The 27,863-nt window shown below is 35.5% G+C and overlaps 3 protein-coding genes across 4 annotated transcripts; 2 read left to right on the plus strand and 1 right to left on the minus strand.

Annotated features, from left to right (window-relative positions):
* The first annotated feature begins 387 nt into the window (after positions 1 to 387).
* On the plus strand, positions 388 to 5,721 carry LOC125211809 (kinesin-like protein KIN-14N). Its single transcript, XM_048111744.1, has 17 exons — positions 388 to 783; positions 907 to 1,134; positions 1,208 to 1,352; positions 1,423 to 1,532; positions 1,618 to 1,737; positions 1,829 to 2,032; positions 2,790 to 2,999; positions 3,074 to 3,148; positions 3,275 to 3,421; positions 3,545 to 3,683; positions 3,788 to 3,897; positions 4,190 to 4,351; positions 4,436 to 4,647; positions 4,758 to 4,839; positions 4,940 to 5,044; positions 5,120 to 5,224; positions 5,322 to 5,721. Exons 1-17 carry the CDS (start codon positions 727 to 729, stop codon positions 5,499 to 5,501), a joined length of 2,391 nt encoding a protein of 796 aa, XP_047967701.1. The 5' UTR covers positions 388 to 726; the 3' UTR covers positions 5,502 to 5,721.
* Positions 5,722 to 10,587: 4,866 nt separating this feature from the next.
* Positions 10,588 to 13,867, plus strand: LOC125214581 (transcription factor ILR3-like). The gene is made up of 5 exons (XM_048115665.1): positions 10,588 to 10,827; positions 12,816 to 12,878; positions 13,026 to 13,103; positions 13,187 to 13,349; positions 13,438 to 13,867. The coding sequence occupies exons 1-5, from the start codon at positions 10,691 to 10,693 to the stop codon at positions 13,705 to 13,707; spliced, it is 711 nt and encodes a 236-aa protein (XP_047971622.1). The 5' UTR covers positions 10,588 to 10,690; the 3' UTR covers positions 13,708 to 13,867.
* A 6,139-nt stretch (positions 13,868 to 20,006) lies between these two features.
* Positions 20,007 to 26,193, minus strand: LOC125213168 (autophagy-related protein 18f-like). Of its 2 annotated transcripts, none has more exons than XM_048113550.1 (8): positions 25,291 to 26,193; positions 23,281 to 23,742; positions 22,761 to 23,180; positions 22,284 to 22,499; positions 21,378 to 22,208; positions 21,123 to 21,283; positions 20,528 to 20,895; positions 20,007 to 20,222 (listed from the first exon to the last, which is right to left on the minus strand). In XM_048113550.1, exons 1-7 carry the CDS (start codon positions 25,501 to 25,503, stop codon positions 20,529 to 20,531), a joined length of 2,670 nt encoding a protein of 889 aa, XP_047969507.1. In that variant the 5' UTR covers positions 25,504 to 26,193; the 3' UTR covers positions 20,007 to 20,222; position 20,528. The 2 variants fall into 2 exon arrangements, with proteins under 2 accessions (XP_047969507.1, XP_047969508.1); XM_048113551.1 differs by having other exon boundaries at positions 21,123 to 21,280; positions 25,291 to 26,191.
* Between the last annotated feature and the right edge of the window lie 1,670 nt (positions 26,194 to 27,863).

Genomic DNA, 27,863 nt, shown 5'->3' on the forward strand with positions numbered 1-27,863 from the left:
GTTAATTTCTATTTTTAGGTTGTAATATTTTCTTTTTAATAAAGTGAGTCTAAATAATATTTTATTTATATCATACTTTATGCATTTTTAAAACTCATACTCTCTCCGTCCCTGAAAATTTGCCACTTATTTCAATTTTTGTTCGTCCCTTAAAAATTTGTCATATTACCTTTTACCTTTTTCACAGCGGATTCAATATTCTACTAATACATTCTTACTCATATTTTATTATAAAGCTAATTCTATATAAAAATAAGACTCACTTTGTGTTATAATAAGGTGACTGAATTATTAGGGTCAAATTTTCAAATTCTCTACTATGTCTATGACTCTATGTGAGCAGAGAATTACAAATGACGCTCATCCTTCTCCCTCGCTAGCCGGCTCTCCATTCATCTACCTTCATTACCACTTTATTACTCCATTTATAACTACTAACCATATTTCTAATCTCTTCTTTCCCATCAGAAGGAAACAAAATTAGCAGTACCAATTTCCCAGTTAATCAAAAGCTTCAGCAAAGAATCAAGAATAATTTGTTCACTGTCACTATGCTGTGATTCCGCATTCCAGTTCCTCCATTTCAATTTTTCTTTTCTTTTCTGATCCCTGCGATTCAAAGCAATGTTACATTTTTAGGCTTAGCTTCCATTGCAATAAACCACGGCCCCACCATCAAATTCAAACCATCCTCTCTCACTCTCTATCTCTACGCTCTTCGTTCAAATGGCTTCCAAGAACCAGAATAAGGCTCCTTCTCAAACGAGTTTCTCTTCCATTAATGTAATTCTCTTTTATAATTTTCAAATTGCTGGAATTTCCCCCCTTTTTTGGTGCTGTTGTTGCTTAATTCCTACATTTCTGCGTTTAACTTCTCTTAAATTTACGATATTTCTGTTTATACAGAGCAAGTGTAGTAGTATCGATGAGGTTTCCATAGATAAGAAAAGAAGCACAAAAATGGCAACACGAACTCAAACGCAAACTCGTCAAGCATTTTCAATTGTAAATGGGGGCCAAGATCTACCCCCAATTCCTAGCAATTCTGGTTCTGATTGTGGTGCAGTTGAGTTCTGCAGAGATGACGTGGAGACATTACTCAATGAGAAGTTGAAGAAAAATTTGAATTACAGAGTATGTTGCAGTGGATATTTCAATTGTTAGCTCTATCATAGTACAAAAGTTTCATGCTTGATTTGTGTTGCAGGAGAAGAATGACAAAATGATTGATTTCATTAAAAGACTCAAGCAATGCATCAAATGGTTTATGCAGCTTGAAGCAACCTGTGTTGAAGAGCAGGAAAAAATCGAAAAACAGTTGGAATTGGCGGAAAAAAAGTGTGATGATATAGGTATGCTGGTTCGTTGTCTCATCAACAACGGTCTTTGTTTACTTGTTAACATTCTTGTGGCTCTCTCCAGAGTTGATGATGAAGGCCAGGGAAGATGAATTGAACTCTATTATTATGGAACTGAGGAAAAATTTGGAGGCATTGCAGTCAAAGTTTGCAAAGGAGGAAGTTGATAAATTGGTACGATGCTGACATGCATCGAAAGTAGTTTTATGTTCGTGTTTTTTGGCTTGTTGTAAACTGAACTTATGAATGAATCTACTAGGAAGCATTGGATTCTTTGGCTAGAGAAAGAGACTCGAGAGCTGCTGCAGAGAAATTACAAGCTTCTCTTTCTGAAGATCTCAGACAAAGCCAACTAGATAACACTAGTGCCAACCAGAAGGTAACTGGTCAATGCTTGTGATTTGAAGTAAACATATTTCATCTGTGTGCAACACTGAGAATTGTCATCACTGGCTGTCTGCCGTTTGTAGGTTCAGTCACTTAATGATACATATAGGCGGTTACAAGAGTTCAACACGAGCTTGCATCAGTGGAACAGTAGGCTTCAATCAGATCTTGAAACGACAAACACAATGCTCAAGCGTGTTCAGGAAGAAAAGGCAGCCATTGTGGAAAACCTTAGCTCTCTGAGGGGCCAATATACTTCTCTGCAAGAGCAGCTTAGTTTGTCACGAGTAAGGTTTTTTTGGGTTTTTTTTTTTTTGCTTTCATAAGATCTGTTCTTTTCGTTTGGCATGAAATGTTAGGTAACAATTCATGTTCCTAATATGAGTATAGTTTAAAGAAGTGGAGCTCAGTTACTTTAAGGATATGCCCAGTTACGATTAGATCTGTTTATTAGGGTAGTTGACGTTGGTCTGGAGCATTTTATTTCATAATAGCCATTTGGTGTTCACAACAATGTGGGATCGGTTTCTTCTGATATACCACTGCCATCTCTATATATTAAAAATTCGAAACGTGCAATATGTGATTTACATATGCTGATTGGTCTGTCGACTCTGTCCCAGTAGGTTAATTTTTGTTGTGATTTAATAATTTTTATTACAATTATTTATTTGCTAATTTTCACATGGTTTTACCTAGTTTCATATGTGCATGTCATACTAGTTGTAGTTTGTTTCCTTCAATCTTACCTGAGATTGCCAAATGCATGATAGTCATGTAGACGACACTATTATAATTTTCACATAGTTCCTTGTGTACATGTTAGACTAGTTCCTAGTTTGTTTCCTTCAGTCTTACCTTAGATTGCCTAATGCACGATAGTCATGTAGACGACACTATTACAATTTTCACATAGTTCCTTGTGTACATGTTAGACTAGTTCCTAGTTTGTTTCCTTCAGTCTTACCTGAGATTGCCTAATGCATGATAGTCATGTAGACGACACTATTTGAAAGTGACTTATTTCATACTTGATTGTCAAAGGCATCCCAAGATGAGGCAATCAAGCAGAAAGAAGCACTAGGCAGTGAAGTTTCATGCTTGAGAGGCGATCTGCTACAAGTGAGGGAGGACCGCGATAGACATTTGTCACAAGTTCAAGGGTTACAATCTGAAGTTTCAAATTTCAAGGAATGTGCTGAAAAGTACACAGCAGATTTGGAGACTCTGAGCACTAAAAAAGTGGAACTGGAGGTTTGCTTTTCAATTGATGGTTTGGGGCGAAGGCTTGATATGTTTTGTTTAATGGATATTTTTATTTGTTGCAGTCAACATGCTTGGTTCAAAGTGAGCAAATAAGGAGATTACATGAACAGCTTGCTTCTGCCCAACAGAAATTGCAGGTTGTTCATATGGCCTAAATTTGTAATTCATACCAAGACCTTTTTAATGTTATCATAATGCAATTTATTTAACAGAAAATACTTTGTTTTTTTTTTTATTTTGCCATTTTCTTTATTCCTTTCTAGCTTTCCGATCTATCAGCTATGGAAACGAGATCTGAGTTTGAGGAGAATCAGGCATTCATTCTTGAGTTGAAAAGTCGTCTAGCTGATGCAGACTTGAAGATTGTAGAGGGGGAAAAAGTTCGCAAGAAATTGCATAACACTATTCTGGTACTTTGTTATACAAAAACTATTTGATTTTATATAACTACACTTTTCTATTGTTAGAAATTTACTTATTTTCTTATTTAATTTTTTGATATCTTACTCTGGTTAGAATCCTTGTTAATGCAGGAGTTGAAAGGGAATATTCGTGTATTCTGTAGAGTGAGACCCTTGCTTTCCGATGATGGGGCTGGAAATGATGTAAAAGTTGTTTCATTCCCAACATCAATGGATGCGCAGGGTCGAGGCATTGATTTGAGCCAAAATGGTATGTCCATTTCCCTTAATCTTGTTTAATATATATAATAGGATATTAATAGTTCTCATGTCAATAATCTCCTCTCAATTTTCTACCTTTTGTTTTCCTGCAAGGGCAAAAGCATTCTTTCACTTTTGACAAAGTATTTGTGCCTGATAACTCACAAGAAGATGTCTTTGTGGAGATATCACAGCTTGTGCAAAGTGCGCTTGACGGATATAAGGTAGTACCTTTTCTATTGAACTGAAGAACCATTTCATTGTAAATTTAGAGATACCTAATAGTCTTACTAGAGTTATGGTTGATCACTGATAAGAAAACTCTACAAACTTATTAGTAAGTTTGAGCAGTCACTTATTTACTAGCTAAATTTGGATAGTTGTTTTTAGGACTTTGGTATCATGAAAAGGAACTGTACTCATGTTATGTTACGGAACTTCATTTGCCTAGATGATGGAAGTTGCACATTGGTGCTAATTCACAAACTATATTAATTTGATTGCATTTCATATCAGGTCTGCATATTTGCCTATGGGCAAACAGGCTCTGGTAAGACATACACGATGATGGGCAAGCCGGGCCTACTAGATCAGAAAGGTTTAATTCCACGATCACTAGAGCAAGTATTTCAAACAAAACAAATGCTTGAAGCACAAGGATGGAAGTATGAGATGCAGGTGCGGATGAAATTGTGGTCTTTCGTTTATACCTTTTCAAAGAATATACAAGTATATTTTGTCTAAAATTGTTTACATGTATAGGTGTCAATGCTTGAAATATACAATGAAGCAATACGTGACCTGTTATCAACAAACAAATCAACCTTTGATGCATCACGAGTAGAAAATTCTGCGAAGCAATATGCCATCAAGCACGATGCAAATGGCAACACCTTTGTCTCTGATCTTACCATTCTTGATGTCCGCAGTAGCAGGGAAGTTTCCTATCTCCTAGAACGGGCGGCACAGAGCAGGTATGAAAAAAATGCATGTTTAATTTGACCTTATTTTTGTTTGTCTTTTGGACAGACTATGTAAAGCATTATTGATCCTTCGTGCTTACTTTCTGAACTTGTTTCTGTAGGTCTGTTGGCAAGACCCAAATGAATGAACAATCTTCAAGGAGCCATTTTGTCTTTACACTAAGAATAGTTGGTGTTAATGAGGTATTATTACTATTTGCTCCACAGTATGCAATTTGCTCCTCTTTCGGAACTCTGTCGCATTGTTTCCAACTTACTGAGACTTATTAATGTTGTATAATAGAGCACTGATCAGCAAGTCCAAGGTGTGCTGAATCTAATTGATCTTGCTGGTAGTGAGCGTCTCTCCAAGAGTGGTTCGACTGGGGACCGGCTTAAAGAAACTCAGGTATGGAAGCACTCGCCTTGAGTTGTTCCTTGCGAAATTCTTGAACTATCTGACTTATTATCAACAATCAATCAGGCCATCAATAAAAGTTTATCGTCACTAAGTGATGTCATTTTTGCCTTGGCAAAGAAAGAGGAGCACGTGCCGTTTAGGAACTCAAAGCTCACTTATCTTCTCCAGGTAATTCTTTAGCTTTCCTTACCGTGAGAAGTTATGTGATTGACTATGTTAGAAATGCTAACATTGGGAACTTTTGTTGCTGTTCATATAAATACAGCCTTGCTTAGGTGGAGATTCAAAGACTTTGATGTTTGTGAATGTTTCACCAGATCCTGCATCCGTGGGCGAATCACTATGTTCGCTACGGTTTGCTGCAAGGGTGAATGCTTGCGAGATTGGCATCCCAAGACGTCAAACCAATCTAAGATCTACCGATTCTCGATTGAGCATTGGCTGATTTTATGCTTATGAGGGTGGGGGGGTTTACACTATTGTGTAGATTTAGGAAAGTGTGTTTACTACGTGTTCTTGGCATTCGATAACAAATGACGGAAAACTAACTACATTTACATGTAATATGTACAGTTGAAGAGATTGGGTATGTATCAAGATTTTTGTATGATGCAATTTGTGATCTTCACAGTTGTAATGAGAGTAAAAGCTAGTTAATTTGAATATGTACTACTTCTAGAACCTGATAGTGATAGAGCAATCAAAAGTTGAATTTCTGCAATTATATAGTTATAGAATTTTTCGGACAAGCGCTGAGGTAAACATGCATCTAAAGTGAGTTGAAAACAACGAGAGATTCCACAGAAAATAAATTTAAGGTTAATATACTCAAATTAGATAATGACTTGAAAGCAAACATCATTTTTTGACTCTTAAAAAAGGCATTAAAAAGGCAGAGAAATGAGGGGTTGGCTTTTGCAATTAGCCATAGATAGTGGAAGATAAAAATAAGTATATACTCCAATTAGTAGAGATTGATTAAGCATTTTCAAGTGGATGCTTTCGTCCAACTCCTTGTTATAGCCTCTCCTTCCTCAATAGCACTGTGGGTAGTGCTACTGTGCTACCTTTCTTTTTTCCTTTTCATTTTTCTTTGATGATGGTTAGTTCCAATTCTTGTATAATCTACACCACAATTCCCACTTCTGTCATAATAAAAAATTCAACTAAACTTTAATCTATTTTCGCTTGTGCTAGTGCCCCACAAATTGTTAGATTTTTTTAAGAAATTTTCAATCTCTTTTGGCAAATGAAACAAAATAACTAGAATAATTTCTCTTTATGTAAAACAGAACTGAAATTACTATATAAGTTTTATGGATCATTCCTCTCATCACTATTGGTTTTAAAATAGAACCCAATGAATATCTATCATGGTATCAGAGTAAGTCACTATTATGAGTTAAATGTAACTGACCCGACCTAAAAATATATCTAGACTGAAACTAAAAAATGATTAACCCAACAATATATCTAAGCTTTAAATTTGCTCCTGTTCAATTGAGAATTTGTCCTATCAATTCTGAAAAAAAAACTCCAAGATCCATCTTGAGTGTTAGCATATATGAAACAAAATAACCGTAACAATATCTCATATTACCGTTAAAAGATGACTAAACCACTGGATAATCTCTTAGGCAACTAATCCTATCACCAAATAATTTTAGGATAGAATCTTATAGTAGTATATTTTTTCTAATGTTTCTATCATTTCTAGCTGATAGTTCTTGTCATGCTATAGTAGCACATCGATTGATCTACCAAAGAGAGTTAATAAAAAGGAGTAGTTGAATTCAAATTTTATATGAATGAAACTCAATAGACATATCTTACATAGTGATATATTAGATGACTATAAATATACTTATTAACTTTCAAGTAGAAAAACCTAATCATTTTAGAACAAAATTATTCAACGAGGGGAAATAGACTAAGATTGACACGCCCCTGTGAGGAATATATGATATCATCTTTTGGTGCATACGAATGCAAAGAATATCCATACGTAGTTCTTACTTAGTGGATCAACTTAATAATTAATTTCTATTATTGAACACCACTTACCTATCATTAGTGAACTCTCAGCAAACCAAGAAACTCAACTAAAAACCAACAATAAGTTAAAAATATTTGTAATCATAGAAAGATTTGATTTTTTAATCTAGCTCATCAGTGTTAATTGTATTTATTCAAGTGAACCTATCAACAATTTTAAAGTTAAATATCTCCGACCATTTGCACTAAACTCAAACTCAATTTAGTGTAAATATCACATCAAATATGATTTTACTCCAACCATACTGAAAGGGAGCAAACCATATCCCATATCGGAGAATGAACAAGACTTGCAAGTGTATAAATGGGCTATCCCTACTCCATTAGTATGAGGCCTTTCGGGGAGTACCCTAAGAGCAAAACCGTGAGGGCTTTTGCCCAAAACGGACAATATCATACTAATGTGGAGTTCGGGTGTGCGCCACCGAGACCCAACACGTACACTAAACTCAAACTTAAAAGAATATTTTTTATATTATGCCCTTTTTACTTACAAAATTTGAAAAGCTTTTAGGTTTTGATTTAGTGTAAACCTAAAGATAGATATTTTTTTCTCAAAAATCAAAAATAGGATTGGTTTTTGTGTAGGGGTGGGTTGGTAAGGTATACCTTACCGAAACCATCATACCGTATACCTTACCGTAAATACGGTATGCGAAAAATTCATACCTTTACCTTACCAAAGTTTTCGGTATGACAAATTTCCATACCGAAGTTCGGTATATCTTACTTTTGCGGTATACCTGACTTTCAACATCAATTAATAGAAAATTAGAGTTTTTAAAATATTATTTATAATTTATAATTTTAAAAATAAATTAAATATAATTTATTCATAATTATATTTATATTTCACAATAGATTTTATAATTTAAAAATATATAAAATATATTTTATATATAATTGTGTTTATAATTTTGTGGTATATACCTTAATTTACGGTATATGCCGAATTTCGGTATGCAGCAGTATACCGCAGTATTTGAAAATTCATACCGTTACTTTACGCAATCTTTCGGTAAGGTATCATACCATACCGAAAGTCACGGTATACCAAACATTCGGTATTTTCGATATTTTTTTGGTACGATAAGGCCGATATTTCAATATTTCGATATTTTTTTCCAGCCCTATTTTTAAGTACTATTATAACTAAATACCTATCCTATTTTAGATTTTAGTTTACCTTTTTACTAACATGAAATGTATTGGAAGGGTAATCCTATAACGTATTTAAAATTATTGAAGATGCTTTTGATTTAATAGACATCTTTATTTAAATTCCGCCTTGTTGGAGTTTGAGAAAAAAAGACGTGCAAACCAGACATGGCCAAACCAAACCGGCCCACCGGTTAACCGCCGGTTTTGAACCGGCGGTTCGGAACCGGAACCGGAATCGGACGACGGTTCCGATTCGAAATCCGGTTACGGTTCGACATACGGTTCGGTTACGGTTCAACAAAATTCGAAACCGTAACCGGCGGTTAAACCGCCGGTTCGCCGGTTAACCGGAAATAAATGGTCATCGCCGGTAGGTTCGTAGGGTTGCAGGGGTAGGGTCGGAAAAGGACGGTTAACCGCCGGTTTTCGGTCGAAACCGGCGGTTCGTGTCGGAAAACCGGCGGTTTCTGAAAACCGCCGGTTTCCAACGGTTCGGGGGTAGGGTTGCAGGCGTAGGGCGTAGGGTTGCAGCGTAGACCTGAAAAGGTGTCGGAACCGCCGGTTTTTGGTCGAAACCGGCGGTTTTCTGACACGAACCGGCGGTTCCGACCGTTTTCAAAATTTGAATTTCAAAATTTAAATTTAAGTTGAGATCAAGTCCTTTTCCTTTTTTTCTTTTCTTTTTCTAATTGTTTCAACTTTACTTTTAATATATTTTTTGTAAATTGTAATTTTGTATCTATATTTTAAATTCAAGTGTATAGTTGTATACTTGTATTGTTGTATTTTGTAACTTGTAAGTTGTAGCTTGTAATTGTATTGTAGAAATTTACATTCAAAGTTTCAAATCAATAAAATTGCAATTCTTTATCGTTATCAATTTCTCTTTGGATCGTACTATAGAATTTAGAAGTAATAACTATAAGATTTAAAAAAAAAAAAAAAACAAACCGGAACCGAACCGGAACCAGCCCGGATGAACCGGCGGTTATTAACCGGAACCGGAACCACCGTGACCGCCGGTTAAACCGGAACCGGAACCGTCATAACCGAGCCGGTTACGGTTCAAGCATGTCATGAACCGGAACCGGCAGTGCAAACTAATTTCCCTTAATGGAGTACTAGGAATTGATCATTTCCCTTTTAACGTGTAATCTCACTGCAACAAAAATATTGGATAAAAATACTTTTTGAATGCTAGTAAGGATATTAATTTATTTTGGTATTATATTTATAAAATGTCCTTATTATTAGTATACCGATTAAAAAGAGGATACAAATAAAAGTGTCCTAATTAAGATAATTTTCCTACAACTTAGAGATGCTTTCTTTTATTATTTTTAAAAATTTTCAAATGTTAATAATCGCGTCTCAATTTTGTGTCCTTAAAAGATACTCCGTCCGTCCCACCATAAGTGATCAACTTTTCATTTTGAATTATTCTAACGGATCAATTTCTTTTTTAGCCAAAACAAAACTTCAACCCTCCCTTACTTTATTCTCTCTTTCTTATTTTATTTTCTCTTTATCATTCTTACTTTTTCCTCTCTTATAACTCTACTCTCTTCACTATAACTCAGTACATCATTTCCTTAAATCTCGTGTCCAAAAGAAAAATCAATCACTTGTAGGGAACAGAGGAAGTAAGTTTTTTTTATTGTCCATCCGTCTTATAAAACAGTCTCATTTTTATTTTCTATTTGTCTCACTAAAGATATCACATTTCCATTATTAAAAAAAGTTCAATTTCACATTAATATAATAATTATATTTTCTCTTTCTATTTAACACACAAAACAAAACCTCTTAAAATCTCATCCCACAAGTGTAACATCTTTTATGAGACAATGAGAGTAATATTTTACTAATCTTATACTTTCTCCATTCCACCACAACTAATTGATATTCATTTTATGGTTGTCTCACTAATAACGATCAAATTTATTTTTGGCAAAAGCAACTTATTTATTATTTTTTATTTTATTCTCTTTTTTAATTTATTTTTTTTCTTGATTATATTTCCTTCTATTTTATTTTTTTCCATTTATTATAATAAATATATAATTTTTTATTTTTGATATGTAAAAAAAATTCATCTGAATAGAAAAAACCTTAAAATTTATGTATCATTTAAAATTTCTATTTATATAAAACAGAAATAATATCCTATAAAAAAAAAAGCCCAATGGGGAGAATGGGCTTATATCCGATAATAGTGCGTGGAGTGTCTATGTGGGGAATCTTCACTATGATTTATTTATTCAATTATATTTCCAATGCTTACGCCCAAATCCACTGCATCTAATTCACAACAAATAATATATTAAACAAAATAGATAGATTCCCCTTCACCTTCACCCATTTCAACTCATGTGTTTTTCCCCAAAATCCCAATTCTCCTTCAATTTCTGATCAGACATGGTTTCGCCTGAGAACACCAATTGGCTCTACGATTACGGATTCGAGGATATCACTGCCCCACAAGGAAATTTCGCCGCTCCCAATTCCGGATTCTCTTGGCCCCTTCAAACCCTCACTGCCTCCACAAATGCCAGGTGCTGCTGTTTTACTCTTTTTTTCGGCCTTTGTAGCCTTTGTTATTCTTCTAATTCATATAATTTCGGCTCTTTTCGAGGTTTCTGATGTCTTCTGAAATTAGCTTCGGTGCTTTGTGGTTATCTGATTTTTTGGGATTAGGTGTTATATTCGTGTTTTCAGATCAAAGTTTTGTTTTTATTGGTGATTTTTTGTTTCATTTTCTGCTTTTTTGCGTGGCTCCTGTAATCTGTTGGGATAAGGTATATTTCTAATTTCGTTTCTTCCTTGCTTCTCTTATTTCTTTCATTGATAGTTAACTTACTTAAACTTGTTTAGAAGATATTAGAGCCTAGATCACTGAACCTTTACGACTATGAAATATGAATCGTCATCTTATGTCAACTGTGAAATGTCCTAAATTTGATTTTGTGACAGTAAATATGTGTTCCAATATGTTGGTATCTTTGCACATCACCTTCTCTAAAATCTGATAGGTGTTTATTGATGCCTTTATATGTCTTCGCACAATCAACAGCAGTCGTAGATAATTCTCATTTGCCTTTGCGATTACAATATCAAAGCCCATTATTTGAGGCTGTTATCAATTTTGTAAATTTTCAGAATGGATTTTCTTGTCACCCTTGAAAAAGTCTTCCCGTTCACCGCACATGGGGAAATCACAACATGGAGCCCACTGTAATAGTTTTCACAATCACAGATTCACAACCATCTTCTACTAATTGGCAATTGCATACACCAATGTTTCTGTCTGTTCTTTCTTGAGGGGATTAGCAGAGTCTTCTTGAAATATTTTGGGTGCTGGAGGGTTTAGAAACAGGGGGAAAAAAAAGAATGGGTTGAAATCTAAGGTTGGTGCATTGTCTCTTCCACGTTCTAGGCACTTTGTCCATTCAGTTTTATGGTTCTCTATTCGAAGAGTTGTCCAACTGATGAACAAATAATTTGAGTCAGTTAATTGGAAAAACTGTTTGTTGAATGGGAAATGTATAGGGGGCGTATTATCTTTAAGAGGCTTTAGTGGTACTCATCATTCATTCACTTTTTGGGGTAACTCTAGCTACTGTGCAGCTGTGCCAAAACTACAATTTTTTGTGCTTCCCAAATCATGGATTTACATACACTTGTTTGTTTATTTCAATAGAATTTTTGTTTTGTTATTGATAATGGTTAGAATAGATGATTTACTTTGCATTTTTTGCTAATGCATTTGGTTTTTTCCAGTTGAAGTGAATATAAGTTATTTTACTAGTCTACTTGAACAGTTAAACATCAACTGTTCTCTATACTCGTATTGGAGTATTGTCCATCAAGCCATAAATTAAGTTGGCTCAATTGGCGTAGGAATCAATGTATAAATAACTTCAACATGGTTTGTATTCATGATATGTGAATACAATAAGTTGGGTGTTTTTGTTTCTCTTTCACTTGAAGACCAACTGCATCACTTGAGAATTATTTCCTGGTGTGTGTTTCCTATTTCTGTTTTATCTACTTCTAGTACTGCTGGTACGTTTCATTATAGAATTAAATTTAAGTCATTCGTTCAAATCCAGATATGCTGTGTCTACAAAATTTTGTAATATGTCAATGAATTGAGGTTCATAGTGTTCATTCCTGGTAATCTTATTTGTATGATGCCGTTTCATAGTATTTAATTGCTTACTTTTGTGTGAATTGTCTTTATTGAAGTTCTGATGATCTAATTCAAACATGGAATTGTGGTCCTTCTTGTGTTTCTGCAAATCAACAGCCAAAAATGAAAATTGAAATGATTGATATTTGATACAAAGTACTTACTAAAAGGATGATCTGTTTGGGGACTTGGGGTATGAGTTGGAAGACTTTTTGACAGAAGATGGTATATCGTAGACCTGTTTATTAATGTCAAGGAAATTATTTTATGTGATTGTGGAATGTGGATGTGTCTTACACTACTATAATCTGTTACTGATTTATTATGGGTTTTTTTTTTATGTATTCATAGTGTTGAAATTGATGGATCATTTGGAGAATCTGACTCGCTGAAGGAAACTGGGTCCAAAAAAAGGTATAAAGCTTTCCTTGATTTGTGAGATTGATTGGTCTGAAATTTGGCCAAGCTTGTGACTTTTGAATTTCACTACTGTCCTGTACTAACTACTAATGAACTATTCTGCCAAACTATAAATCAGCTAACATTTTATGTTTTTCACAGAGCTAGAACTGAGACATGTGCTGTATCAAGCTCCAAAGCATGCAGGGAGAAACAACGAAGAGACAGGCTAAATGACAAGTAATTCTTCCCTACACTTGTTAGCCATGCTGGTTTTCTATTTGGCTTGTTTCCTCCAGTAACTTTGGTTGCCTATTCTCTAGGTTCATGGAACTAGGTGCTCTTCTCGAGCCAGGGAGGCCTCCTAAGACCGATAAAGCTGCCATCTTGGTGGATGCTGTCCGAATGGTAACTCAGTTAAGAAGTGAAGCTCAGAAGCTGAAAGACTCGAATTCGAATCTACAGGAGAAGATCAAGGAGCTCAAAGTAAGACCACATGTTTTTGGGTATGATTATCCAAGGCAGCGGCTTATCATCTAACTCGTGATATACTATTCCGTGATGATTTCTGTAGACCGAGAAGAACGAGCTTCGTGATGAAAAGCAAAGGTTAAAGGTGGAGAAGGAGAAGCTGGAGCAGCAGCTTAAGACAATGAGTGCTCCCCAACCTGGCTTTTTGCCAGCTAACCCAAGCATCCCCGCTGCATTTGCGGCCCAAAGTCAAGCTGGTGGTAACAAGTTGGTGCCAATCATCAGCTACCCTGGTGTCGCCATGTGGCAGTTCATGCCACCAGCAGCCGTTGATACGTCTCAGGATCATGTGCTGCGCCCACCGGTTGCCTAAGAAGGCAATCTGTTGACATGCTTATCGCAGTTTCATTGTTAAATTGTTGGCCTGTGCTTGACTATTACCTTTTGTTGAACCTGTTTTAACTTGGATAATGTTGGATTAGAGATTGTGATTTGTCAAACTTTCTTATCATAGTGAAGTTTATTGCTTCTCCTGATGCTGTAAATCTGTATAGATTATTATGTCTGCGTAGTTAAAAAAACAAGTACTACCATCATTTAGATGTCGTATATCCAATTGACACATGACATGCTATATAATAGTACAAATTTATGTGTGTATGTATAAGTTTTCCTCTTTGTTGCTTGTTCTATTTTGGATGTGGCCTGTGTTTTATCAATCTTGAGATAAGTCGTGTTACGGATATTGGAAATGAGCCGAGCCAAGCCAAATACTGTTGAGCTTTCTTTTCGAGCCCGAGTTGAGCGCATCCGAGATCGAGCTTTGTATTCAATATTCTTGGTTCATTAAAAACTCGATTTAAGCTCGGCCAATTTGGATAATATTCGAGCTTGTCTCGTAAACGGCTCATTTGAATCTCTGAATGCATCAAGCTTGGGTTCGACTCAAAATCTTTTTTGAAGTGCGTTTTTACAAGTTACTTCCTCCACCCGCCATTAGGAGTCCCATTCATGGGTGACACGTGTTTTAAAAAATGTTAAGAAAAGTGGGTGGAAAAAAGTTAGTGGAATAGGGGTCTCACTTGTATATATTAGTTTTAAATGAAATGTGAGTGCAATGAGTTAGTGGAAGGTGGGATCCTATTACCATTTATTGTAAAAGTGAACCGGGACTCTTATTTGCGAAGACTAAAATGGAAAAATGAGACTCATTTTTGCGGACTAAGGGAGTACCTTGGAATAACTTAAAAAGGTAGGAACTAACGGAGGGATTACCACTTTTACTTTCTTCAAGTGCCAAAACAGCTTCCAAACTCCAAATCCATTTCCGAACCATCAAGAATTGAGAATTCCACCCTAAACTAAAACGTGCAACAAATAAGTAGTTCCTCTTCATGATCTTCATTCATCAAACGTCTCTCTCAGTGCCCCATACTAATCTCAAGCACACGTAGCGCAACAATTAAAAATGAGCCACTTTAGGCCTTGATTTCGGACAAGAGACATGATTTAGGATTTTTTAGAAAACAATACATATACATCATAAATGACGATAATTTATTTGGATAAATTTATAATTTTAATTATCAAAAAATCCTAAAGAATATCTTTTCTTGTTGAAACACTAACTTCTATCTATTTTTCTACTATATATTTTTCAAGAATCAGGCGCCACTGGACCCAATTTCAGACGCATAAAATGTTGATTGTTGCACTGGTACATAGAAAATGGGGTTTGCACCTTTTTATTTTCCAACATTTACAAAATCATATATTCAGTCAAAAAGTTCCATAAATTCCACTCAATCACAATTTTTTATTATCCTATCCTTCATCCCTTGAGAGGTGTATTTGTCCATTTATCTATTTGAGAAGGACACCAAATTTGTGATTTTTTGAATGTTGTGAATTTTTAAGCTCCAAAATTCTTTGTGGTTGTGACATCCCTAACCCGAAACATGCATCATTTTACATTATTACATATTATTTTATCACTTGCATAATGGATATATATTAAAAGAGTTTTATAGAGAATAATATTAATTTAATTAAGAGAAAGAAAATGTCGAAATATGGTAGAATATAGTATATAGTTTTGATTCTTTCAAAGTTTTTAAAAGTAAATACTATAATATATAATGTGTATAATACATATATAATGCTTAAAATATTAAATAGTTAATTTAAGTATGTGTATTAGGGGTGGCAAAATGGGTAGCGGGTAATGAGTAATTCCCATCTCAACCCGCTACCCGTCGGATATCGGGTACCCACTACCCGACGATAACGGTAAACGGGGCGGGATCGGGTACTGTGTTTTAGATTTTTGCGGGTAGCAGGTATACCCACTACCCGCACGGATATACCCGTTAGTCCCGCTAATACCGTTATTATTAATGTTAGCTATATTCCATCTTTTATTACTCTCTCCGTTCAATATTAATAGAGGTGTTTCAAATAGCTAAAGTGGAGAAAACAAAGTAAATAGTTAAATAATAATAACCATATACGCCGCATTTTGAAAAATTAAAAATAAATAGTTAGAACGGAAAAAAAAATAAAGAGAGATAATAATGTAGTGATAGTGGGAATGCTTCTATTAAGTATTTATATTATTATATTTTCAAAATGAGTGAAGAAAATGAAATGCTTCTATTAAGGCGGAATAGTGGGAATACTTTATATAATCTATGAGTTCTTTTAAAACATTTTTATATTCCAACGAACATACACTTGAAAACTCACCGGAACTAGCTATAGAGTGTCCCCTCATTTTTATTCTCAATCTATTCAACGTTTACCATCAATATTCATAAAGTAAATTAGGAAAATTGACGGTTATTATGGTTTTCAAATTTTTTAATAGGATTTCGGGACGGGTACGGGTACCCGCAATGTCGGGTATGGGATACCCGACACGGGTATCGGGTAATCCCGTTATGTTACGGGGCGGGTATTGGGACAACAAATTTGGCTAAAACTGGTATGGGTACCTGACTTGTCGGGTGTGGGTACCCGCGGGTAACCCGTTTCGCCACCCCTAATGTGTATAATGCGTGTATGTGCATGGTATTATTGTGCATGAAAATATATATAGGTACGTATATGTACTTGAACATAGTGATTATTAAATTAGTATAATATTATAAATAGATAAGTACCAATGAATTTAATGGTAGATAAAATAATTTTAAACAGAATAGTAAAGGAGGAAAATGTATATATAGCAATAATAAAGAAAAGGATACAGCTACGTATACAATTGGACGTATACTAATTGGGTGTATGCGTGTTGTATGCACGTATCACCCATGCAATAATATTATTATTTACTAGTATCCTATTATTCAAAAGTATACGACATATTTTTTCACCATTGTAGCCGACTTGGAGAATTTATTATTATATATAAAGGGGGAGTTAGGTGAAAAAAAAGGAGAGGGAGGTATCGAAAAAAACGATATAGTGATTTATTATAAATGGGTAGGAAAGGAGAAAAAAAAAAGATTGAAATTTGGTTTGTATGGTTCGGGAGCTATGAATCAGAAGTAGGAATCGATGGCTTACTTAAACCATTTATCGTGTGTATTTTTCACACTTTTAATTTTACATACTTTATGTGGTTAATGGCTATGTGTTGAGTTGAAGTGAATAATTGAATTATACGATGTTATATTGATATGATATGTGTTTAGTGGTGATGATGGAGATATATGCCTGGTGCAATAAATATACATTGCTATGTGTTGAGTTGAAGTGAATAATTGGATTATACGATATTATATTGATATGATACTCCCTCTGTCCCACAAAAGATGTCACACTTGTGGGACGGCACGAGATTTTAGAAAGTTTTGTTTTGTGTGTTAAATGGAGAGAGAAAATATAATATTTATATTCATGTGAGAGAGAACTTTTTCCAAAAATGGAAATGTGACATCTTTTGTGGGACAAACTAAAAAGGAAAGTGTGACATCTTTTGTGGACGGAGGGAGTATGTGTTTAGTGGTGATGATGGAGATATATGCCTGGTGCAATAAATATACATTGCTATGTGTTGAGTTGAAGTGAACAATTGAATTATACGATGTTATATTGATATGATATGTGTTTAGTGGTGATGATGGAGATATATGCCTGATGCAATAAATATATTAATAGTATATTATATTGGAATTATGTAGTGGAATATGATATGGATATGTGATTGGTGCAATAGATATGTTTTGCATATTGTATTGGAATTAACTGAATCATTTGATTAAAGAGGATCTGTGATAGTCATGACTTGGATCTGAAATCATAGTGAACATATTGGGACCTTCGGGTTAATCATAGTGGGACCTTCGGATCAAATCATATTGGGACCTACGGGTCAAATCACAGTGAGACCTACGGGTTAAATCATAGTGGGACCTTTGGGTCAAATCATATTGGCATATTGGAAATCCCGGACAGATACCAGACTTGAACTATCACAGAATAATAAACTGAACAAAGTGGCAGTGCATATGTGTACGAAATTATTTTTAATATTTATTGATAATTGTTACATATATAGGTTCAAGAATATGTTTGATTTTTGAGCTATGGAATTAAATGTAAGGTTTATATACACTGAGTTATGGCTCATATAAACCACTAATATTTTTTAGAAATAAGATATCAATGATGCGTGGGTTGATGTGAGTTACAGTTATTATAAGGGTCGGCGGTTGATGCATTTTGGCAACCTTCTCCTCCTCATCATTGTTGCATGTAGATAAATGTGTAGTGTATAGAGTGGTGAGATGATCTACAGTTTATAATGTTTTGAAATATGTACTTGATATATAGAGGTTTTTAAAACTACATAATATGTGCGCTTTATGTACTCGAAATGTGGTTATTTGTTTTAAATTCTGAATTTATTTATAGTAAGTACATACGTCAGATAGGGTTGGGGTGTGACAGTGGTATTATCAAATCTTTTTATATTTTTTCGAAACAAATTATTTAATTATATGTAATTTATTCAATACTATGTGACAATTAACTTGATCTTACCTATTTAATTAACTGTTAGTTTATTATATTCACACAAACTGAACTTCCAGGTGATATTATCATGTTTGTTTACTTATAAACTAAATAAGTGTGACTGGTAACCAAAAATGGCTACTGTCACCTCTTTGCCCGAAAATCCTCATGAAGAACACTCCAATTTACAGGATAAAACTGTTATGAAATGTGAAATATCTTTCTAAGATGCTCAGCTGTGGGAATGCTATGTCAAACCACTGAAGTGACTCAACGATGGCGGGTGCAACGAGGGATGATGCAACCACAGAGGTGGCCAGGATGTTGAGGACCGATTAATGAGTTGTCTACTGAGTGCAATGCAGCTGTTGATCCAATCTTCTCCTGTAAACCTTCCTTAGCTATGTGCTGAAGAATGAAGAAAAGCTTAAAGATGTGTAGCTATCGCTCACCTAATCTTTGCTTAGGAAACCACTTATTCGACAAATGCTGTTTGGAGGAAAATGACTGCACACTCAGAATTTCTCATGTATTAATCACTTAAGAGCATCCTCAACACGACTCACTCAGTGGCGCGCCAAGGGGCGACGACGCCTGTTGTAGGGGGAAATCTGCGTAAACTATTTCAGAACTATTAATAGTAATATATACTCCTTCCGTCCCATAAAAATAGTCATTTTGGTTCATCCCACAATAACATCTTTCTATGTTTGGCAAGTCTTTTCTCCATTATAAGATGGTCCATTCTCCACTAACAATATTTCATATTTTCATTCACTTTTTTTTTCTATCTCTCCTACTTTACCAATTTCAAATTAAAACTCGTGTCGTCCCCAGAGTCCCTGTTTTTTAGGGGTTTTTTAATAGACCAACAAAGCTTCATTTCAAAAGCTTTATTCACTGAGAGTAACTATCGTAGCCCCGAGCCCCGAGCCCCCTTCCTCTTTTGGTCGAATAACCTTGTCTCATGCAACTTTGCTCATTCAATTATGATCTTCCTTCTCTCCCCACACAAATCCTCAAATCCTTTACATATTCCCATCGGCAACTTTGTTGTGCGCATTGCTTAAAGAGGCATAGTGCTCAATGCTGACTGCACTAGGATAACTCTCACTGCTAATGACATATGAGTGCTATCTTCCTTATTATTTTCTCTAGAATATAAACATAAGTAACCTTGTTCACCATAGTTATTTTCTTTTATGTACATTTTTTTGCCTTAATTTAAAATTTTCGGATTAAAGTGAATAAAATTGAAACATAGAAACTATCAAATCGTCTCTATAGCCTCTCTTTTTCCTTGTCCATATATACCTCCACCAACAACCGGGCCCGCCTAATTTATAAAATTCATTGTTATAAACACTAATTTCCCTAATCTTCTACCACTTTCCTCCAAGATAAATTCACTCTCGAGCCTTAATCTCAAGACTACATGCACCAAACAATCCACAATCTATCTATACAACAAAGAATCGTAAGAAAATAAAATCAACATAAAATACAAGGAGAATAACAGTAAATTAATATCATTAATTATGCATTCATTCACTAATCACAAAGATTTGAGCGATGCCTTTAATTTGCAACACGTTACGGTCTTGATTAGACACATATTAAGTTTGTGGTTTAAGATCAAATCAAGCTTATGAATGAAATAGGGAAGATAGCAATACATTGCAGAAATGAAGTATATATACATATTGCAGCAGAACTATTATTAGGGTTATAATCTGATAAATTTCCTTTACATCGGTCAGAATGTAAAATGAACAAAAGGTGCACACTTCCACAATCAATCCAAAGCATCTAGTGTTCGCTTCACTCTCTATATCCATTTTTCCACAGAATAAAAGAATATCACCACACCTGAGGAGACACAACATTAAAAATTAATCGGACCAAGCCTAGTCTCCCCTGCGATACGCAATTAATAATCCCAACCTAAGATAGATCAACATGACGGGGGCAGGGAAAAAACAAATTCAAAAAAATGGACCACTAGCACAACAAGCACAAATCTTGTCAACATACCTGGTGCTGGGCTGACAAATTAATAATACGATTCGAAACGAAACTAGTCCAGAATCATGACTATCAAACAGATTGAGGACTCCTACTTACACACAATGCTTCCAACAAGATACTTCTTTTCAGGAATGTGGAGGAATTACCTTAGTCAAACTCATCACCTTCTTCAAACTGGTTCTTCATGTTCGAGCCATCTCTATTATTTACAGATCTAAGTTGGCCCTCCTGTGCAGTGTTTGCTCTAGTATATATAGTCTCCTCTTGCTCGGTGTTAGTTGTTGGGATATCATTGTTATTTACATAGCCCCTGCTAGTTTCAGTTAATGTCTGGAGACCATCTTGTCCATTTGCATCAAGACCATTATCCGGTTCATTCCCACCTACAATGCCACAGTTAGCCATGCCATCAAGAGAACCCATAAGGCGCCTGCTGTGAATCTTTCCATTCTCAGAGGAAGTAGGACCCTGAGGCTGAAAGTGACCATTAGTGATTGCACCGGTAGTAGAAATCCTGAATATGAAGAAAGGAAAACATTAATGTAGCTTTGTTTTTTTATTAAAAATCTCAAAAAATAGAAATTAAATGCAGAAGCAATGATTCTGGCTGCAAGAAATCAGGGTCTCACCACCGGATAGAACCCAAATAAGCAAGTCATATAAATTATTTAGACAACAATATGCAAGCCCAGATACAGTAAAATTATTTGGGCACACACATTTTTAGGTTTCTAACATTACCTCTCACGTTGAAATTTAGGATTTTGAAGATAATCAAAGATTGGAACCAAGTCTTTTGACCTAGCTTCAAGCATACGAACAGGGAATCTTTCAATTTCAATTTCTCCACCATGATCGCCTTCATTTAGGCCATCATTCTGCATCGACTGAAAGTAAATCTGCTAACACATATACAAAAAAACGATATTAGCACAACCCTCACCTAATTTGGAACTTAATGAGTAGTAACTCAAATTCACAATAACAATACCCTACCTCAGATCTGGTCCATACCAGGTTCTGCTTTTGATGCATTTGAAGTTCTGCTTCAGATATATACATATGGTGTTTTTCCTCAGAAATGATATTTTCATTTATTGTTAAACCAGAAACATCAGAAAATGTGCCATTTTCATGTCTCATTATTTCCGGATATACTTTACTGCTATCTGAATTTCCATTTTCACCATAAATATCAACATTATCTCCCCGTTCCTTCCGGTTTTGTTTTTGACAAATATTCCACTTTTGCATTGCCTCAACCATCAATCTTGCATCATAATCAATACTGGATTCAGAAGTGAGACTTGCTCCAGGCAAAGCCATCACACCATCAAGAGCAGGAGAACAATGCAGAACATATTGTATCACACTGCCAGATGGAGAGAAAACAAGCAGGTGATAATTTTTCATCAAGGAACTCTGATCCCCATGCATACCAGCACCTTTGCAGTTGTGGAAAACAGATGCAACTGCCCCAGATAGTGAGCTAGACCGCCCAGTTGCAACTGCAGCAGCACCGTTTACTGTATTTCTCCAACCATTACTTCCGTTTCTTATTCGGCTGACAGCATTAAGGTTAACTGGAGGACCAGATGCACAGACGCTCTGCTGAGTCAGCACTTGCAATCCTGAATTCGGTGATCCATGAACAGCAGGCTTTGTCATCAAGCTGGATCCCCTGTTTCTTGCACTGGAATGAGAATCAGAAGACTGAAAATTAACTAAACCCCCAGATACAGATATAGCAAAAAGATGACTCGTCCCTCTTAAGGAACTGATCATAATCCACTGGCTGTCATTGCTAAAACTTATGTCCTGTATAACCTGCATAAGCAATATGAAGGTATTAGATTTTGTACCCTAAAGAAATTAACAACATTCAAGAGGGATTCATCTTACAGCATTGGTTAGACCACGTTGCAGCCTGTAAAGATGGACATGAGAAGCAGCTCCAGATGAGTCGGGCATTATACGAAAGACATTAATGTTGTGACCCTGAACTGAGGCAGTCACTAAGAGAACACCACTTGGATCAAAGCACAATGACAAAATGGGGCTTTTATGTGCCTTGAACTGGGCAATTACATCTTTGCTGACAATATCTCTGACGACAACCTGTATAATTAGACAAGCTAAAACTGTAAAAGGTGCAAGCATTGCACATCACTGCAGAAAGATACACCTAAACCAGTTCTGATGCTTAAGTAGAAACTTTGTGCGAGTATATCAATACCAAAATACAAAACAACATGCAACAATTAAATAAGTATGCTCTGTGACAAAATGCACAATAATAATTTGTAACATTTACAGTAATTTAAAGGTTTTGCTCAAGAGATTCACACTATTAAATACTATAAACTTAATACAGCATACCATCCCAACATCGTGTGCATCAGGTGAATGTCCATTAGCAACACCATTGACCTTAAGACGACCGCTGCCTGATTGAAAATTGTTGGCTTCAGGATACAGATCAGAATAGTACCTTGACAGCTTCTTATACCCCATATCCCCTAAAGTAACAATACCAGCAGCAAGTTGTTTGCTTGACTCTCGCGCAAGATGTCCAACAAGACTTCCATTCAAAGAGTGAGAAGGTAAATTTGGTGAAGGACTGACATGTTGAGGACTCACACGTCGAGCAGTAGAAATTGCAACTTGACTCCCACTGTAAGCCATCCACCGGGGTCCCACAGCAAGGGGTCCAACACCTATATTTCCAAATCCACTAGGCACTGGATTTGTAAGGATTGTATATTCTCTCTCGAGTGAAGAAGCATTAAGACAATGTATCTGTAACAAAATCATATCAGGTTCAAAACAAAGACCAAGTATAATATGACTTGCAAATTAACATACAAAATCAATCAAGTTTTGGCCGAGTAGAACACACCTGATTTGATTGTAACACAGCAACAACTCGAGAACTGCATCGCACTAAGTGGACAACAGACCGAAATCTTAAGAGATGAACGTACGACCGAGATTTGAAGGAATAGAACCAGACTACTGTTGGCATACAAGTACCATTAACTGAACCATTGCTATGTTGGACCATCCCATTACTAAGGGCTGATCCCTCAGGAACATTAATATCACCGGAAAAGGATCCATCAGCACAGATCACCAGCAAGGGACGACTGTCAGCAAATTTGTCCGCAGGTTCATTTGATGCCAAAGGTTTTGGTAAAACTTGCATAAATGAAACAGGGCCATCATGCCTTGATACTATATTACGCACATTATCTGCAGCTTCAACATCCCAGACCTGAAACCCATAACTGAAGCCCAGCAACAGAACTTGACGTGAATTGCCTTTTTCAAGCTCTAGTTTGTCAAACCCAGCCCAGGAAACCTAAAATTGGAATTGGAAATATGAAAAATAGGTTAGTTTTATCAGAAAACAATTTCAACTCCAAGACCACTGACTAACTAATCAAATCAGAACGAGTTTGAAAAGGATGTTGTGAAGTACTAACATATATTAGCCTGGAAATCCTAGCTATCATCCTAAGTAATCATGGTGACAACTCAAAACAAGATTGGGTCATCTCCCAAAAAAGTAGTGTTACTACAAGAACGACCAAGATCGGCAGGAATAACAAACTTGACAGTGGCATCCTGTTTTATTTTACTACTAAAAATTTGAAACCTTGCGAATTTTGCTGAAGCAAACTAATGAATCTGCATAAATGCTGATTTGAACAACTATAATTTATATAGTAGTGGCTCAAGAGTATAAGATCAATAAGTTACCATGACAATTTCAATTAAAGTTATTACAACAGTCAGTATTTGATCGCAAGAAATTAACCTAATTCTAAAATAAATAAAAAATGCATTGAATAAGATTCCATAAAGGACAATACGAATATCAAACCCTTGAATAAGAAGTGTAATTTCCAAAAACAGATTAACGACAAAAATTAAATAAGGGTTGAAAAAAAATTAATGTCCAATTCAGACGACGACAAAAGTTCTACCGACCCAAACAGCCGCAAAAGCAAGTCAGTCATAAATTCTTGTCTACTCAGAGGAGAACAGCAGGTTTTGGATATGCAATGAACAAAAAAGGAATTAATATAAGCAATCACACACTGATTAACATTGAAAACACCAAACTAATCAACGAGGTAAGTTTGTCGTATCTCAAGCATATCCCACCTCTTTGGCCTATTGAAAGGAAAAACATACTGACCCACGGCATGTGACTGAGCGACTAAAGCTATTGCAGTTACAAAAGTAACATCTTGTAGAAAAACATGACATGAAAATGGAAAATCGAGTAAGATTGCTGCAAGTGGAACCAGGGTATAAAGGACAGAGCAGTTGGTGCTTTTCCTTTTTTCTTTCTAATTGAGGGGAGAGGCTGTTGTTAGAGCAAAACAATAGACATCAATATTTCTATCTAACCAGGGCCATTATATCTTCAGCAATATGTTCATGAGGTTTTGCATGTAGATACTGATATATGACACAGAAAGGGATATATTCACAATTTGGAAAAATACCAATGTACGCCCAAGACAATAATCAGGACCTTTCGTTAGCAACTACATACAGAAATCGAACTGCTCTCAATCAATGTATGTATTCATGCATGCATGCTTTAACAAGTTTTTACAACAGTAGGTACAGCAGTGGCTTCATGTATGTATCTTGACCCTAAATACCAATTGTTACAGAAGCAATTTCATCAACATTAACAAAAAGGAAGCAGGCTGCAACATGCTTGCCGAAGTTACAGCTCGTCTAAAAGTTGGCACAACAAACTTCACAATCCAAGAAGCAACAATAATCAGTAAGCATGCATTCAACTACATATACAATATTTTTTCCAACATGTAAAGCCTTTGAACAAACCAAAACTGTAGAAAAACAAAAAATTCCCCAAAAGCCACACCTGATCATGGCTGGTGTCACCATCCCTCTCCACAATCGCTGAAGCTGCAGATGCAGCAGACCTCACAGTGGAGGCAACGGTGGAGGCGCCAGATGAAACAATCTTAAGGTAGCTCGAAAAGGCCCTAAACGAATTTGGAAGTATCCCGTTATTAACTCTACCCCGCGGCACCACTGATCCACCATCACCACTTTTCTGGATATCATTCCTCATCCCCAAATGAAGCAACCAACGGAAACAACCCTAAAAAACCAATCCCCACAACGACACACTGCGCTTAACCCCCTCACCACGATCATAACCTCCAAAAAACTTGCCCCTTCTTATATTGATGAAAACAAATACTCCGGCTATGATCAAAGCCCACCACCAACAGGTGTCTGCATCTTCAGCTTACAACTCAAAATCCCACCCAATAATGATGCAAATCGAAACAAAAAAAAAACAGTTCGACTACACTTGCAACACCGTATGTTTGGCTTCTTCACAATAATCACAACCACCAGAAAAAGCACAAGTTGCCAAAAATAACAGATTCTGATCGTATAAAATTCAACTGCAGCACACAACAAAATCCCTTAAAAAACTCCTTTGTTGAGTGCGCTATTTTTTTTTCTTTTCCTGTATCTATCTACCTCTATCTATGATCACAAACCCGATAGAGCAAATACTAGATAAAAATGAAAGAATTTCTATGATCAACTAATCAATATATACAAATTAGCAAGGTTTTTACAACGAATTAAATCCTTAGGGTTTCGTTGAGTCTGATATTGATATTGAGATTGAGAGAAAATAAGATGTGAATCGCTGAGAAGTAGCAGTTGTAGAGAGAGAAAGTGAGAGAGATTGAAGGCATCGGATAATGAATAGGTGTGAAGAAATAAAAAGACGACTCTCTCTCTCTCTCTCTGGCTTACGTCTCTCTCTGGAATTTAATTCTATTTTGAATTTTTTTTTATTAGGAAATTTGAAGAGTTGAGCAGAAGACAACTCCGCCGCACGTCTTCTCCTCTTCTCTCCCCACCGCTGTCAAAACCTTCTCCCGGTGAAACTCTAATTTACGGGTCGTTCCACGGGAAATGCCGTGCACCGATGGCTTCGATTGCGACACGTGGAGATTGGGACACGTGGTGCATTTCTGAAGCGAGTGGTTTGGTTGGAGAGTGGAACGGATTAGCGGTTGCGAGTTGCGCCGAATTATAGGTGGAGTAGGGGATTGAAATTGTGGTGACGTCATGAATAATAAAAATGTACAAATAAAAAATGGGCATGGGAATCCGATGAGAATGTACGCAGCATTTTCCCTTCCGGGGCAAGCATCTCGTGTCGGGCGATACATCTCGCGAGATAATTATGTTTATATCGCACAAAAAATACTCCCTCTGTTGCTAGGTAACTGGGGGAATTATTTTGTACACTGATTTAAGAAATTGATTTATTAAATATTAAAGTGGAAAAGGAAAATTAAGAGATAAAATAAAATAAGAAAGACGAAGAGAGAATGAAATAAAAGACATAATAGAGTTTTATCACAAAAGAAATAATTCAACTAATTTAGAATAAATGAAAAGGAATACAACTCAATTATCTTAAAATAAGGGAAGTACTTTCTTCATTCACGGTTCAGTGGCATAAATTTTATTTGGCTCTGGTTTTGATGAAATGGAACAATAGTATCATCTCAAGTATATTTTTTTATATAATAGTATTTCTACATTATTTCTTCTTCTTTTTTCTCTTTATTTAAGTAAAAAAATATTATATAATATTTCGTGCTAAAAATCAAATATTTTATATTTAGTGGGCATGGAGGGAGTACATTAGTTTTAAACTCCTCCGTCGTATGTTAAATATAACATTTATTTTGCACGAGATTTAATAAATTAATACTTATAAGTTTAAAAAGGGAAACTACGCACAATACTTAATTGTTGGAGGGAGTATATGTTTCATGCGGAATTATCACAAGGCGTGCTATGTACATATTAGAATGTGATTTGTCAAATGTTTGGAGTAAATTTGAATATTTAGGTAAACTAGTTAGACTTTAATGACCGACATCTTATATTCATCATAACAAGACGTCAATAAGAATTTGGTTATTTTCAATGTGAAAATAGAGTGGAATGCTTTAAATGTAATATACTTAAATTCTGGTTATAAGATAGCGTGCATGATCTTCTCTAAGTTTTGTGAGAATATTTTCCTTTTCTATTTAATCATTTGGACGTTCTAACGTGTGCCAAACAATCAAATCGAAATGTGCTTCTCTTCCTTACATAAATGATTGTGGTGCCAAATGAAATAAAAGTAATTCAAGATTCTATTCGAATCCATATGCTCACGTCTTGTTGAATGCACCTGAAATTTGGAAAATACCAATGACTGAGCGAAGATTTTAATGTTAGGATTCAAGTTACTACTAATACTTGTAGTTATTTTTGTAGATGCAATTACAGCATGAGCAGTAAATAGCATCCGGCGTGAGAGAGAAATAATTATAAAACAAATGATTGACACGTTGTACTAATTTATAGTCCTCCATGTTAATATTTTATAGTCATAACTAT

This window comes from Salvia hispanica, chromosome 3 (assembly GCF_023119035.1).
Source record: "Salvia hispanica cultivar TCC Black 2014 chromosome 3, UniMelb_Shisp_WGS_1.0, whole genome shotgun sequence".
NCBI lineage: Eukaryota > Viridiplantae > Streptophyta > Magnoliopsida > Lamiales > Lamiaceae > Salvia > Salvia hispanica.

What these genes read in the sequence shown, in the direction of transcription:
- LOC125213168 (XM_048113550.1), bottom strand. Translation starts at nt 25,503, where the DNA reads ATGAGGAATGATATCCAGAAAAGTGGTGATGGTGGATCAGTGGTGCCG. An exon ending in CTGTGTTACAATCAAATCAG is followed by an intron (nt 23,181 to 23,280) that starts GTGTGTTCTACT and finishes ATTTTGTTACAG; the next exon opens with ATACATTGTCTTAATGCTTC. An exon ending in CCTAAATTTCAACGTGAGAG is followed by an intron (nt 20,896 to 21,122) that starts GTAATGTTAGAA and finishes CTTCATATTCAG; the next exon opens with GATTTCTACTACCGGTGCAA.
- LOC125214581 (XM_048115665.1), top strand. Translation starts at nt 10,691, where the DNA reads ATGGTTTCGCCTGAGAACACCAATTGGCTCTACGATTACGGATTCGAG. An exon ending in ACTGCCTCCACAAATGCCAG is followed by an intron (nt 10,828 to 12,815) that starts GTGCTGCTGTTT and finishes ATGTATTCATAG; the next exon opens with TGTTGAAATTGATGGATCAT. An exon ending in AGAGACAGGCTAAATGACAA is followed by an intron (nt 13,104 to 13,186) that starts GTAATTCTTCCC and finishes CCTATTCTCTAG; the next exon opens with GTTCATGGAACTAGGTGCTC.
- LOC125211809 (XM_048111744.1), top strand. Translation starts at nt 727, where the DNA reads ATGGCTTCCAAGAACCAGAATAAGGCTCCTTCTCAAACGAGTTTCTCT. An exon ending in CATTGATTTGAGCCAAAATG is followed by an intron (nt 3,684 to 3,787) that starts GTATGTCCATTT and finishes TTTTCCTGCAAG; the next exon opens with GGCAAAAGCATTCTTTCACT. An exon ending in GAATAGTTGGTGTTAATGAG is followed by an intron (nt 4,840 to 4,939) that starts GTATTATTACTA and finishes GTTGTATAATAG; the next exon opens with AGCACTGATCAGCAAGTCCA.